At 29.9% G+C, this 15,612-nt stretch overlaps 1 protein-coding gene across 12 annotated transcripts in view; it reads right to left on the reverse strand.

Annotated features, from left to right (window-relative positions):
- Positions 1 to 1,303: 1,303 nt before the first annotated feature.
- Patronin (calmodulin-regulated spectrin-associated protein patronin) overlaps positions 1,304 to 15,612 on the reverse strand; it is an 83,205-nt gene continuing 68,896 nt past the window's right edge. For 7 of the 12 annotated variants that reach the window (XM_088266170.1, XM_088266167.1, XM_088266166.1 and 4 more), the window contains 6 exons: positions 14,033 to 14,131; positions 12,308 to 12,394; positions 11,042 to 11,155; positions 5,681 to 5,857; positions 2,714 to 2,996; positions 1,304 to 1,731 (listed from right to left, as the gene is read on the reverse strand). In XM_088266170.1, the coding sequence (XP_088122296.1) occupies positions 1,587 to 1,731; positions 2,714 to 2,996; positions 5,681 to 5,857; positions 11,042 to 11,155; positions 12,308 to 12,394; positions 14,033 to 14,131 (905 nt within the window). In that variant the 3' untranslated portion in view covers positions 1,304 to 1,586. The remainder of the gene's footprint in view (positions 1,732 to 2,713; positions 2,997 to 5,680; positions 5,858 to 11,041; positions 11,156 to 12,307; positions 12,395 to 14,032; positions 14,132 to 15,612) is intronic. The other 5 variants (XM_088266163.1, XM_088266162.1, XM_088266168.1 and 2 more) reach the window with 5 other exon arrangements.

Below are 15,612 nucleotides of genomic sequence, written 5' to 3' on the forward strand. Positions count from 1 at the left end.
TCGCAAACCTCATAATCTCCGTTAGATACTATTTTCCTTTAACTTCACATTCATCGGCGATTTATCCAAAGAAGAGATAAATCATTCCTGACATAAAATAAATATTCATACAATTATAAAAATCATACACGCAATAAGTAAAAGAAAAAGGTACAACATAACATTACAATACACACACATACACACAAATTATATCTGCATTATTAACATTTATAACTGAGGAGCATACAATTCACAACCAAAATACTAATTATTTTGTGTCTTTAAATGAATGCCAAAATATTCCAAATTGGCGTGGACATACTCAATGCTTTCATTAAACTAACTGTCATGGCTAATGTAGACTTTATAACTGGGCAGTGTTCCTTTGATTATTGTAGAATCTATGTAATCATTTTATATCCATATTCAAATAGATTTTTTTTAAATTTATTTATTAAATGAATTTTATGACACGTATTTGGCAGATAATAATGTTATATTTTTGTAAAATAAAATGAGTTGATCGAAATATTTGAATAGGTTAACATCAAAATAATTTTTAAACAAAATTTTAATTTCGTCCCATCAAAAAAAATATCCAAAAAATGGCAATTTTAGATTGACTAAATAATTATAAATGTAAACACTATAATATACAACATTCATTGCTTAAGGATTTTCAAAATACGTATTATGTAATAATATGCGTATCACATCTCGAATAATATATGTGTATATAATTTATAATAGAAATAAGTATTGTGGTCCATACAAAATTGAAAATAATTTGTTAAATGTTTCAAGAAATTGAATTACTTAAGAATATTAAAATAAGAAGTTATATATTCACATGATCATTTCTTGACTAACCATAAAACAGCCAAATCCTTTACATAGAACATCTTTGTCAAATATATTCTATTAAAAAAAATAACAATGCATTAATTACTAAAAAATATGTAATGACAACATTTAATAATAATAATTCAAATACATATATACTATGATTGGATTCCAGCATTATACATATTATGTACGGAGATTTGTAGAAAATACAACGGTCAAGTTACAGGAAATAATTATATAATGGCTTTTTTACATTTAATATAAAAAAATACAAAATTAATAATATTGTTCTGGTTAAGAGTTCTAACAATACATAATATGGAATCCTTTCTTACATAACTGCATAAGGAAATCAAATAATGCCAATTTTAATATATATAGGTGATCAATCCCTATAAACCCTCAAAGAAGCATAAACAAGTTCACATTTGGTTATTTGGACAAACACATTTTAATAATTGGAGATAATAGAAAAATTATCAATGTAATAAAAACATTAGTGTTATTTACTTTATTAGGGTCATACAAGTTTCCTGAAGCCGATACCTGTTATTTGTAAAAGATTCTCGACAAGTTTCAACACATACATACATACTATCAAAGTGGTTAGTGATTATCAGTTGTTAAACGTTACGAAACTGAAAAATCTTTAAAGTATGTCATTTGCATCTTATAAAAAATATAGACTAGACCATCGCGATCCGTCTATGTGAATATAAAGTGATGTTGACTCTTGGCGACTAGGTACGCTTTGCAACTTAAATAACTAGTGCCATATCCTTCTTACTGGGCAGCTGAACTTTCTTCCCCTGCCACAAGGAATTGTGAATTGTAAATGCGTCTATTGTAACTGTCAGGTGTTTGGTGTGTATTTGCGAAAAGCACTTGCTCCCCGAATTGTACCTGAAACAAACAACAACTTTTTGTTAAAAATTATAATACATAATATTATTAGACACATACATATGCATATGGTGTAAGTACAATGACTATATTCTTTTTAATGTCACATTAACAAAGAACCACTTTTAACTGTCTTTTAACACATCAACTGCGGTTGACATTGTCTGTGACATGACACAAATATTTTCTTGTACGATTATAAAGATAAGTGTACAATTTGAGAGTACCCAGGATTCAAACTTTAAATTATCACAACCGATTATTCAAATTGTAATAATTTCTTTAAAACATAGGTTATTAATTATATAATTAATCGACGTATATTTCTTTTATAATAAAAAAAAAACACACACACACACACCACCAATGAAATATAATATGCTTTTTTTTCTCAGCGGTGATAGGGTTAAAATGTTGGGTAATACTGATTCACATTGGGTTATAAGTTAACTGCAAAATAGATGTTAGTTTTAACTAACACGACTTATACAACAGTACCTATTTTGCAGAACTTTGTACTATTTACGAAATTAACAGAGAAAAACCAATAATAAGTCTTCACAATTAGTTTATCTGTGAGACAATAATTGTTTTGATTTTAATTTGAAATTTATAATTTTTATTTAATTTATCTATAATATGTTCCTAGTTTGATAACTAACAAAACTTATTTGAAGATACTTTTGTTCAGATTTATTAAACACACTATCAGCGGGAAGGGTAATTTTACTGTTTCACTCGACCAGTGTTCAGCGGGAAGGGTAATTGTACCTTTTCACTCAACTCATCGTAAATTGCGTGTAATTTATTTTTACGCATGACTTTTGCGGCATCTTTTGATCTCATATCGATGTATACAGTATGGTTAAATGTTATCACTTCTTTTAAGACATGTTTATCTCTATTATGAACGCGAATCCGCCTGCAGATAGTGTGTTAAATCATTGTCAATTATGCGTTTATTACTATCAAAAATACTCACTTGAAGAATTTATCAAACATTCTATCGAAGACTTGACGGGGTCCGGTACCGTAGAGTTTGGAGACGTCTTCACGGTCGGGACAGAAGGAGTAGAGAGCTCGGAATTGGCAGCCCGCATCACGGAACAGCACCAGGAAGTGTTTACTATCCGAGCTGTTGATTTCCTCTAGCACTCTTCGCTTGGCTTCTCGATTCACTGCGCCGGGGAACACACAGTACTCCACCGCATTTAGCATGATGCCACGGTTAGACTTGGTCGCGGGTTGCTTGTACAAACGAGGACCTGTTAAAAACATGTATATTTTTCTAAAATGAGTAAGCATTGATAAACCAAACCTCAATTCAAATTTATTAACCCCTATATTATTTTTCATATCAGGACTTGACTATGTAAAGCCAACGACTATATGATATTTATATTATTTTCTAATGCCAGTCCATAATCACAACTATTGAACCTTTCTAATAATCATAAAATACGTCATCGGAGTTAATTGAAAATGACAAAACAGTCACTTACTTCATTAATTTATTCGGCATCTACCCATATTTAATTTAAGTTTTACTTGGTAAATATTTACCAAGCAAAATAGTAGTATTTACCAAGTAAAACTTAAATTAAAAATAGTAACTAACTGTCTAGGACTGAATTTAATAAGATGTAAATTCATATTGAATAAATTACATAAATTATAAATGTCAATAGAATTCATTATTTGATCCCTAAACAAATACAAATAAAATTGTACTTATTTTATAGTGAAAAGTGTCACCATTGAGAAGTCAGATGCAAAAATAGACCAGTTAGCTGGATCATTAATGTAATTTTGTTAAAGCAAGCCATTATTAGAACATCCCTGTTAAATAGAAATAAATGCAATCTTAAAAATCAAACCAAGTTAGTATGTTGTGGTGAATGAACATGCTGACTCCGAATATTACGCACTAAGCAAGTTTGCCACTATTTCACGTAAACAGGAGAAAACCGTGCCAGAGATCTGAATTTACAATCTATTTAAATAGTTTCGTTAATTGGTATAAAAAAATTAAACATTTCAAAATAGAAAGTAGATTCATTCCTCAAAAGCCTTTAATATTTAGGATTCTAATTATACAATTTAACCCTTCCCTAACGATGCTAAAAACTCTCGCGCGTTCAGGTGATATGTATTTTGTACACCATATGAAAATGTGTTTTAAAAACGGGAAAAATTTTAATATTCCTAAATTTTGCTTTTATTGACCATAGTCGAAGTTCAAATATAACAATTTTGTAATGTTAGCTCTGGTATTATCTGAAAACGAGAAAAAAATACATCCCAAATAACCGCAACCGTTGGTGTAGCGACACGACCGTCGCGCAAGACGATCTGCATGCTACTGGCATGGTAAACACGTTACGACATGCTTGTATGGTTACAAAGCACGCCACACGCGCACACACAGAAACGTTTGTGCAGTAGTGATTTTATTCCCGATTTTATTCACAAATTATTTATTTCTGTCGCTGAAAATGAATATCTTTATACATATTATAATACTTTCATGTAATATATAATTATATTACACAGGAATACAAAAATTCTGGGCCCGTATCTATTATATTTTATATTGATATTCTCATTTGAAAAGTCGTAAATACATATCACCGGGAGGGGAAGGTTAAAAGAATGATACTTTTATTATATATCATAACATATTTTCACATCTAGAAGTAGGATTAGGATGAGGAATATTGCCAAAAGACTAACATTCCTCACGTTTAACACAATCTGAAACAGTTTTAAAATGGCCATATTACAAACTAACCGGAATATTCCTAGTCCTGTATGAAGCGCTCTCAGTGATCCAGTAAATAAGTGAAAGAATAACTTAAAATTATACATAATTTGTTTTGTGTTACTGGCAAAAAGATTTCTGGAAAATATGTTTCTTTTTCGTGTGACAAATTAATAAGTGAACATGTTTGTATTTATAATTTAAGACTTTGGGACAATAACCACACATCGCTCACTCCTTTCAAGAACGTCATAAATCAAAAAACTTGATTTTTCAGGAGAACGATTTTTAAGTTAAAAAATATAAAACATGTTTTAAAAATAAATATCAAGCCACTTATTGAACTTTTTACTGTGCAACAGATCTTTTAAGGTAAAACCTGAAGATTTTTTCTCTATTTAAAAAATATTTAGTTTTTTTTTTAAAATAATTAAACAATACCTTTTCTTCAAAATGCAAAAATAACTCTTTTTGCCCTGTAGCGGGTAAATATTAAGTTAAGAATATGCCTCTTTTGCTGGGATAAAGTACATTTTTTGGGGATTCCAAAAACATGCACAACGAAAAATTAACGATTTTTTAATTTATGACGTTCTTGAAAGGAGTGAGCGACATGTCACCAAAACATTTTTTTTATAAGAAACGTAGAAACCAAATGCATACATACTTTATTAGTATATTACATAATGCAGGATATTTTTCATACCTGATTTAATACAATAATAGGCATATTTTTTTAAATATTTCCTATCTATAAATGTGGGTATTCAAAGACAAATAATGCTTATATGAAAAATATTAAAAACACTGATATTAGTTGTTTTTGTACCAAAGTCTTTAATTGTACAATTCAAAAATGACCCTCTAACTATTCATAAGATAGAGGGTAAGAATATATATTTTAAAGATAGGATAGAGCAGTGATAAGAATCTTTTTTTAAGCGTGTCAATACTGGAAATTTAATTATTTGATTGACAAATAGGAACATCGAAAAATTTTGTATTTGGTTCACTACGGCATAGCCCGTGTTGAGCCAAAATGCTCACATAAAAAATGTTAAAAAGTATACATACAGGAAAAATATAAAATATGAAATAATAAAATTAAAATAACCAGAGCATCCATAACCGGGTGAAGCTCATCTTCTCGGCAGAGGTACAAAATAATACAAGCTCGGACATACGTACCGGAGTAGTCCATGATGGAGCTAGGTGTGGAACTGATGTCGCTGGAGCCGTCGTCAAATGTCCTCCGCTTGGTGACGAGCCCCGGGGGCAGGGATCCGGGCCCCGAAGGCGAGGGGAGAGGGCGCAGTCCGGGAGACGGGGCCCGCCGAGGGGGCGTGGCCCGACCGAGCCCGGAATCTGTGCCACAATACGCTTACAGAGGGAGCTATACACACTCACATACTCACAGAACTAAATAACCACCATACAGCGTTAAAGAGGTAATGGTATATATGTACCCCCAAAGTTACGACAGTGTATTGTAACTGTTGATTTTTTTTAAATTATGAAATAAATTCATATTAAAAAAAATCAAAAGACAGTCAATACATTTGTTTTAAGAAAAAAGGTAAATAAATAGGATTCATGTTTGTGAAATTTAAATGAAGGGAAAACACTGAACGGAGCATAATTGTGGTATGGCATAATTGAAGTTAATAATAATTTTTAAAATCTTGAGGCCATTATAGCAGCGGCACACATCAGTGTGCACACTCATGCAGTGCTTCAAGGTAGAAAAGGAATGCATTTTTAATATCATTGCAAATATCAATATGAAGTTCCAGCATAAATGATGATGTAATATAATGCCAACTTTGTATAATGCTTTTGATCAGTAAGCGTGTTTGAAAAATAAAAATGATTTTTTCATCTTTATGAATACAAAGAAAATGCATAAAAATCTCTCTACGTGTAGAGTATGCCAAATCCTTTATTCCTACCAACTAATAATTCCCTTCAAAAAAGAAATTCGAGTAATTAATGAAAATATTATTTATGATTCTATGTTCAATATTTATTTAAGAGTTAGTCACTCTGTATTGAATCCAAAATAACTTCATTTATTAAATGCCCCGAGAGTCAAAAATATCCAATTATTTTCACTATTGAGAATAGGACAACATTAGATATTTTGTAAATGCTGATTCAATGTATAAAATCTGATAAACCAAAATCCATGAAAAATTGCCATTTGGTGGATTAACTTAAATAAATATTAGTATATATTTCTTCATACATTCATATAAATAAAATAATGGGTCATTTAACTAAATGTAAATTTGAACATGCAAATCTGACATTTATTTAATAACTTATTATAGTATTGGTAAGCACGAAAAATGCCTCAACAAAAGAAACTACTGAATGAATTACCCAATAAAAATATATGGACCATTTCTTAAAGCTTAGAAAACGACTTAGTTTTTATAATCACCATTATTCCAAAAATAAATAAATTACAGTATACAAAAGAATGTAATAAACATAATACATATTTATTTTAACTATGTACATTTATAAAAATATTGAAATTTATAGGTGATTTTTTTTAAACTGGATAACTTTTTAATGAAATACATACACGCTCTATACATATTGCAGAGCTTTAAACAAACTAGGAAAACTAATAAAATGAAAACTAAAAAAAATATATATATACTTTCAGTCGTAATAAAACAGGTATTTTGTTTGGTTGCAAAATGTTATGTCAGCATGTCTTTCTTCATTAAACATTCAACATAGAATTTTTTCAGGTATACATTATAGCATATTCTTTTGGTAAATATATTATTGATTGTGTTCAGCTGATTTCAAATTATTTTGTTGAGACATTTTCGAAAACATATAATAAATTTTATAAAAGCCGATCAAAACTGAAGATAAAAATATGAATATATTTTGGTTAAGAAATTATAATAATATTGAAATTTGGATTCAGAAAAGAGTATGAATTAAAAAGATAAGGAATATGGTTTTGTGCGTAGTAGTATGCATTGAACCAAAGCTTTGGCATAAAAAATATACAATAAAAATTATTACATACCTACAAATGTATTTTTTTATGAATATATCGCTCACTCCTTTCAAGAACGTCATAAATCAAAAGCCGTTAATTTTCAGCTGTGCATGTTTTCGGAATGCCCAAAAAAAGTTCTATATCCCAGCAAAAGAGGCATATTTTTAACATAATATTTACTCGCTACAGGGCAAAAAATGTTGTTTTTGCATTTTGAAGAAAAGGTATTGTTTAATTATTTTTTTAAGTAAACTAAATATTTTTCAAATGGAGAAAAAACCTTCAGGTTTTACCTAAAAAGATGTGTTGCACAGTGAAAAGTTCAATAAGTGCCTTGATATTTATTTTTAATAGATTGTGTTATATTTTTAAACTTTAAAAACGTTCTCCTGAAAAATCAAGTTTTTTGATTTATGACGTTCTTGAAAGGAGTGAGCGATATATTTAAATCTTTAGTATAATAAAAGTTTGTTCAGAATTATCTGAGAAATCCCAATTACTATGAATAAATGGTATTACTACAAATATATATTTTTTTCCAATAAGTTAACACAAATAAACAGGTATATATCAAGATATAAGTTACAAAATTTAAGGCTTTGACTTTAAGTCCTTTATATCACCAAAGACAAAAATCAATTTGATATTCAATAAGAATAAGAGTAACAACATTATTTACACATAAACAAAAGCAATTTAAAATCTCTCTAACAATATCTAATACAACCCTCCACCATAGCAGATTCATTGTGACATTTGTAAATTGACAGAATTAAAATCATTATAAAATTTCCATGTTAAATAACTATGTACATTTAAATACATATAAAAAGTGTAGAAAGTGTTTGATTTATTACATTTTAAATACAAAGGAATACATATGAAGTAATATTTATTGAAAAACAGGCTTCCTAACTGGTGTAAAACTCGGATAAATAGAGTATATTTTATTTGGTTCTTGACTTGTGAACCGATGCCCAACTTTTTAGTATAATATTATTGAAAAGTAATGTGGAGTATGAACGAAGCTGGAATATGAAATACCTTGTGAAAAGAACTTAATAAAACTAAAAATGCCTCTCATGCAGGTCAGTTATCAGAACCAAGAATGTTGCAATAACAAAAAAATGGTGATCCAGCTTTTGAAATACTTTTCAGCCGTTATAAAGTGCAATGTTGCTTACTGGCAATCTTCTTCATAAAAATACAATGCAGAGATTCACAGAACTACGGAGTCTTTAGTACATGTTTATCATTTGACTGTATCACATGCTTTGCAGATGGTTCGTGTGATTTACATTTATAACTTTCAGGTTAATTCATTTAGCATAAAATTTCTTCAGAAATTTAGGAACAAGTCTCAGCACTAAATGGTGCATCAAAATTTTACAAAGGGACAACAATTCAAAACATTATGTGATTGCTAATTTGTAGATCCTAGAACAAATTAGGCAATCCATTATGATGGTAAATTGGAGTTTTAAATAGTTGAGTGTGTTCAGAGAGGAATGCCTGCAGGTACACAATTAATAGTTGTTCACAACATGAAACACATATGTATGTATTGAGATTTCAGTGAATGTGCAAATCAGAACTCTCAAAAGGAACGAAGCCATGCAGTAGAGGAAGACTTAAAATATTAAATAGGGAAATTAAATAATATTTTATAAATTACGAGACATCTAGAAATAAAACATGCCAAGTAAATATATGTTTTTATTATTTTTATTTCATTATATAGTCCGCCTCCGTAGTGTAATGGTCAGCATGCTTGGCTATACCGTACTGGAAGTCCCAGATTCGATTCTCAGAGTGGGGTAAAAAAATATGAGTGATTTTTCACACTAGTATTTATTCAACACTACCCTGGACTGGTACCTGAAGCGGAGGGCTGATCACCTTTCTTTCATGTGTTAACAATCAAAATAACACGGCGATTATATGATGCAAGGCCCTATGCACCATTGGGTGCGGATGAGGGTTTGAAGAAGAAGAAGATATTTCTTTTGATTATTACACAACTTTTATGGCAATATCATCGGCATCTATTTAAATACTCATTTTTAAAATCTATACTTTTTAAAATGTATATTTTTTCATACAAAAATATAGGTTATTTGTTTATTCACATACAAACATATTGAATTCAAATCTGTGACTATCACATTCATTAGTATTCACGTTATACAGGAATTTTTATTTTGTGATTTTTGAGAGTTCAGTTTAACAGAGAAAAAAAACTAAAAATTAATTGTCTATTTCAACATTGTAGAATTTTAATGAAGAAATCAAAAAATATCAATAAAAATTATAGTTTGTATATACTAAACTACCTTTTATTTAAATCCCCTACCTTGACTTATTTTTATAATCTTATACCATTAAATTATAAATCATGTTTGACTTATTTAAAATATGTGTGCATACAAGTTGTTTAAAACGTTTTAAATAAGTTAAACTCAAGGCAAAACTTAATAGCGTAGCATAGTTTTCTTTACTTATAATAATAATAAATTTCATAAGCTTCTGTAATAGAACATTAGTACACAAATAGATATACATACATATTACATAGAATATTTCAGGGATACAGTGAAACTTGGTTATTGTGATTACTCTTTGTCTCCCTATTTTTTAGTCAGTGTGCTATTATCCTCAACTTTCGCCCAAAACAAAATATCCTTCCAACTAAGGTACTTTATCAATTTATTAAAGAAAATTATCGATAGGCTATAATAGTGCACAAACATATCAACAACAAAAATTTTTAAAAATATTTATACTGTTGTGAATGATAGCCATATTTTAACACTATTTAAATATTAATGCTACATATTTAAATATGGGTTTAATATGGGTAGCATATTTTTATTTTGAAATAGCTAATTATGCAAACTTTCTTTAGGTAAATACAGATGATCTTAAATTTGCTTGTAACAACCCTACTTGTACAGTTAAGCCAAGTTCATTTGAAATTAAAGGGATTTTAAAAACAATTTCTTGCTAATTCTCATAATTTTATTTAGCATTTTGGGAGATTTTGTTTTCAAGTATTAATTAACTAGACTTTTTTAATTATTAAGTAATAATTAGCTAGTCTTTTTCATTATTCTTGAGTAAAAATCGCAGGACATAGGTTAAGATAATTTGGCTGCGGAATTAGTTTGCTACTTTTATCAAGGTCGGTATAACCGAGCTTCACTGTAGTGTAAAAATATATATAAAAATAGAAAGAAAGAAAGTACAAGTGAATACATATATTACAATAAAACAATGACCACCACCGTTAGCTGTTTATCACATTGACATGCTGCTAGACAAAACTTAAAATAAAGTGTAACATACAACTATAGAAAGAATAATATAATGTATCCATAACCAACTGGAGAACCACAAAACCAACCACCAAAATAAAAGTGAAATAATAATATAATATGTAAAAACATCCACACCACGCAACAGCAAAACATGAAATGGTGATAGCGAGGGAAAGCTTTGGTTGACAATGGGTGGAGTCGTCTTACCGCACAGATTCATGAGAGAGCTAGACTTCCGTCCAGACTTAAAGTTATTCTGGTAAGTAGAATACTTTGATCGTCCTCTAGTCTGACTTTGTGGCTCCAGCGCATTTACGTTTTCTGAAAGTTTCACACATTCATACACATTTCCCTTCGTTCACTTTGGGAATATATTGTCATTTGTTACACATCGCAGTTCGCTAGATGCCTAGTCGATTGCTGCTTACTGCTTACTGATTACTGCTTACTGATTACTGATTACTGATTACTGCTTACTTATTACTTTCATTTTTCAGAAGGAATACCATTCAATTAACAACGATCTATAATAATTCAAGGTCTTTTTCAAAACAATAACATGGATAGAGAATAATTACAGCTTTGATAAAGTAAGATGTATTTGGAATTATTTACTGCGCAAACTCTTCAGCACTAAGCGAAAAGAAAGTAAAATTAACATGCTTCCATAATCTTCAATTATTTTAAAGTATATTTCATGGGAAATATTCAAATTATATAAATAATAATCAAATATGAGTACCTATATCAAACATATTTCTGGAAGACAATACGACATTCATATAATTCGACTCGAGGGTTGAATGTAAAATGATAAATAAATGGTGCAACAACAAAAAAATTACACTAAAAATTTAGGCTCTATTCAATATGTACTATAGTTTATCTAATACTTCCCAACGCCATAACTTGTGGACTTTGAAAACTAGTAACAAGCATATTGTGCAATTTGTAATTGTCAATGTCGGTTAATTAGATTCTACATTGCATTCATTTTATGTTTTGTCATCTTTAGCATTCACTTTTATAAACTATAATTAATTGTACAAATCTGTTGAATGAACTCACCATTAATTTACATAAAAGTAACAACACTCAAGATGACATCACGTTTTGTTTTAAAAATTCCATCATACACCACAATGTGCAGTATACACTAAATGAATGTCTCTATTCATGCCTGACTTGTAATAAATCTACCAAATAAAATTGTTGCATATTATATAGCTAACCAATCTTTTAAATAAACTTAAAAATCAAATATAATAAAATTAATAAATAACGCTTAAAGCACACTCCATGCGTTGAAATATTGAAAACAAATAAATAATATAATTTATCCAAGCTCAAACCATGCGGTCACTATCTCGTGTATCGTATGAGATTCCTGGATATAAAATAACAAACGTAATTCATATTCAAGAAGCGATTATAAAAAGAAAATTAAGCCAAACGGTATGGAGACACGCGTACCTCGAGATGTTTTGTAGGATCCTCTTCTTCCTAATACGCTGGGACCACTTCCTGGAGACATGCCTCGACTCTCGTCAATTGGAGAATCTGAAATAAATTACTCGTAAATACATATATTTTTCCAAATTTTCCAAATAAATCAATGAATTAGGGATCATATCCATCTCATGATTCTGCAGTTAAACATTCACTAGCTAACCAATCAAAACACCCAACAAAGGTAGACAGAGAGTTAGTTATGTAGCTCAATTCATTTGGATTTTCGGAAAACATATACAATCTCCCAAATTTATTTAAAAAATTGCACAAAATTTTAAGAATCATTTCTCATTTCAACTTGGGTCGAAAATTGCTATTGATATTTTTCTACATATAATTCTAATAATCCATCTACTTTATAAATTTTATAAGTACATACAAAGCATAATACTAATATTACACGTACCACTACTAAAACATCCAAGATATTAAAGTGAAAACATAATATTGTAACTTTTTTTACAGTATATATTAATATCCGTTTTTAACCCCTTAGATGCTACGTGCCACTTTACCGGCACAACGCTTAGTTTCTTGAGTGCTCTGTACTGATATATAGGCACGGCCGTGTAAAACTGCTCGATACCGATATCAATTTAAGTGGTCATTATGTAGAGAACGCTTTTCTATATCATCTATATATTTTTAATTGAAAATTAACAGCTACAATTTTTTTTCATGGTATAATGCACGCGTAATATGACACAGTATTTACATAAATACAATGCTTTATTTTTACGTGTATTATTGACACTTTTCATATAAATTTGAAAAACAACTGTTGCACCTAAAGGGTTAACAGATGCAAAATGAAATCTGAATATAATCGAAATAAAAATCTGAAATCTATATATTTTTAATTGAAAATCAACAGCTACATTTTTTTTCATGGTATAATGCACGCGTAATATGACACAGTATTTACATAAATACAATGCTTTATTTTTACGTGTATTATTGACACTTTTCGTATCAATTTGAAAAATCAACTGTCGCACCTAAAGGGTTAACAGATGTAAAATGCATTATTTTTATAAAATTAAATCTGAAAGGGTTAAAAAATTCTCATGTGTTATAAATCAAACACAATAAAAAAAAATATTTATGATAGGAGACACATTGCAAAGTCTTCCAGTTTGATTGTGTAAAGATTTGCATACATAATATTAGCTATTCATCAGCGATTATTTTAGCATGGCAAAAAAATTGCATCTGTGAATTACATTGGATCTTACATAAAAATAAAAATTATACATATTTGTCAGTTGCCTTAGAAAATTTTCCTTGCCTATTTTGTACAAGGATTTATAGCATATTAAATTTATATCCATCAAGATCCGTCACATAGCTCATTTATTTGTCTAATTCGTTTTCACATTTTAAAAATAAGACACCACCAAATCAGATTGCTCCTTATGTCTCATTGCCTCATCAATTTTTGTCAACTGAATACCCTCTTTTGCACATTTTCTTTCCAATTGAAATCTCTCCCTTTAAAAAATTGGACATACCCACACCAAATGAGGGACATACTCTAATAGCGTGTCATTACATTCACATTACTTCGAGCAGAATCTTGTTTCTCTAATTCCAAAACGGAAGAGGAAAACTAAATCTTAAATAATACGGCTTGATGATAGATAGCCTTAGATAAGTAGGCGTGCGGTGGATGGGTTGATATATTACCTCTATAGAGCCCAGCCCTGTCAGCCAAACTGTCTTGTGAGCCGCGATAATAGTCTCGCCTCATGGTCGACTGAGAAGACGCAGGTTGGCTGTACCCAGCTGTTTACCAGAGCAAAGCCAATACAACACTCCATCAAATACAATACATGCAATACAGAAAATATATATGGCAAATTATAATCATTAATCTAAGCTCATTTTACAAAGTAAAGGCACATATTCAAGCGACAAATTATAAATCAGGTACTCGTCCATCAACTAAATTGCAGACTTATATGCCCAATTGACTATGAAAAATGAATTCTTACTCGAGGTACATTAAGTATGCATATCTTAAAATTCAATAAAATTGGAACCAAATAACTCTAATATAAGACCACCAATGAAATAGAGATATACCTTAAAGTGCTACGTTGAGAATTGAGGATTAACAGAATGTATTGAAAATATTTATAAAAAGCTAATAACAGCTTCATTTAATATTTTTAGAATTTTCGTTGGGCTATAGCAAATTGTCCGCCTCCGTAGTGTAATGGTCAGCACGCTCGGCTACCGTTCTGGAGGTCCTGGGTTCGATTCCCAGGGGGGGTAAAATAAATATAAGTGATTTTTTCACTATAATATTTATTTAATATTACCCTGGACTGGTACCTGAAGCGGAGGGCTGATCACCTTTCCTTCATGTGTATACGATCAAGATAACACTGCGTTTATATGAAGCAGTGCCCTATGCACCACTCGGTGTGGATAAGGGTTTAAAAAAAAAATAGCAAATTGCATAGGTAGCATAAATTTCCTAATTTGTAGGTAGGGTCACTATTGCATCAGTAGCTTCATATTATATTAAGTATATATGTCAACTGGGTACATAAAGTAAGTGAAAGAAAAAAAATAAGGTGGTTCTAATATAAAATTAAATAATTTATTTTTAACTATTGCAAAATAGTAGTTACGCAACTAAATTGTGCATGTTTACCTTAAAGAACGTAAAAACTACTATATATATATATAAACCCTTATCCACACCCCAATGGTGCATAGGGCACTGCGTCGTATAAACGCAGTGTTATCTTGATCGTTTAACACATGAAGGAAAGGTGATCAGCCCTCCGCTTCAGGTACCAGTCCAGGGTAATATTGAATAAATATGACAGTGAAAAAATCACTTTTATTTATTTTACCCCCCTTGGGAATCGAACCCGGGACCTCCAGAACGGTAGCCGAGCGTGCTGACCATTACACTACGGAGGCGGATATAAACTACTACAAAAATAATATATAAAAATAATAGATAAAAACTACTACATACTAAAAAATTGCAATTTCTACAGATGTTGTGCAATTCTATTTTGATTACTAAAACAGGTTTTAAGATGGCAACAATAAGTAGAGGGAATTCTTCATATTTCATATTTATGAAAACAGATTTCTAATGAGGAAAAAATTAAATACCTGCATAAATAATTTCATTGTGGATTATTGAGTAAAAAAATATGTTTGACTAAACAATTCTCTAGTTGTGTGTGAAAGATACCTAAATATCACCTAAAGTAAATTAGAAAACATCTACTCATTGTGTA

Source organism: Brachycentrus maculatus, unplaced genomic scaffold (genome assembly GCF_059751285.1).
Source record: "Brachycentrus maculatus isolate JH-2025_06_01 unplaced genomic scaffold, ASM5975128v1 h1tg000263l, whole genome shotgun sequence".
NCBI classification, from domain to species: Eukaryota; Metazoa; Arthropoda; class Insecta; order Trichoptera; family Brachycentridae; genus Brachycentrus; species Brachycentrus maculatus.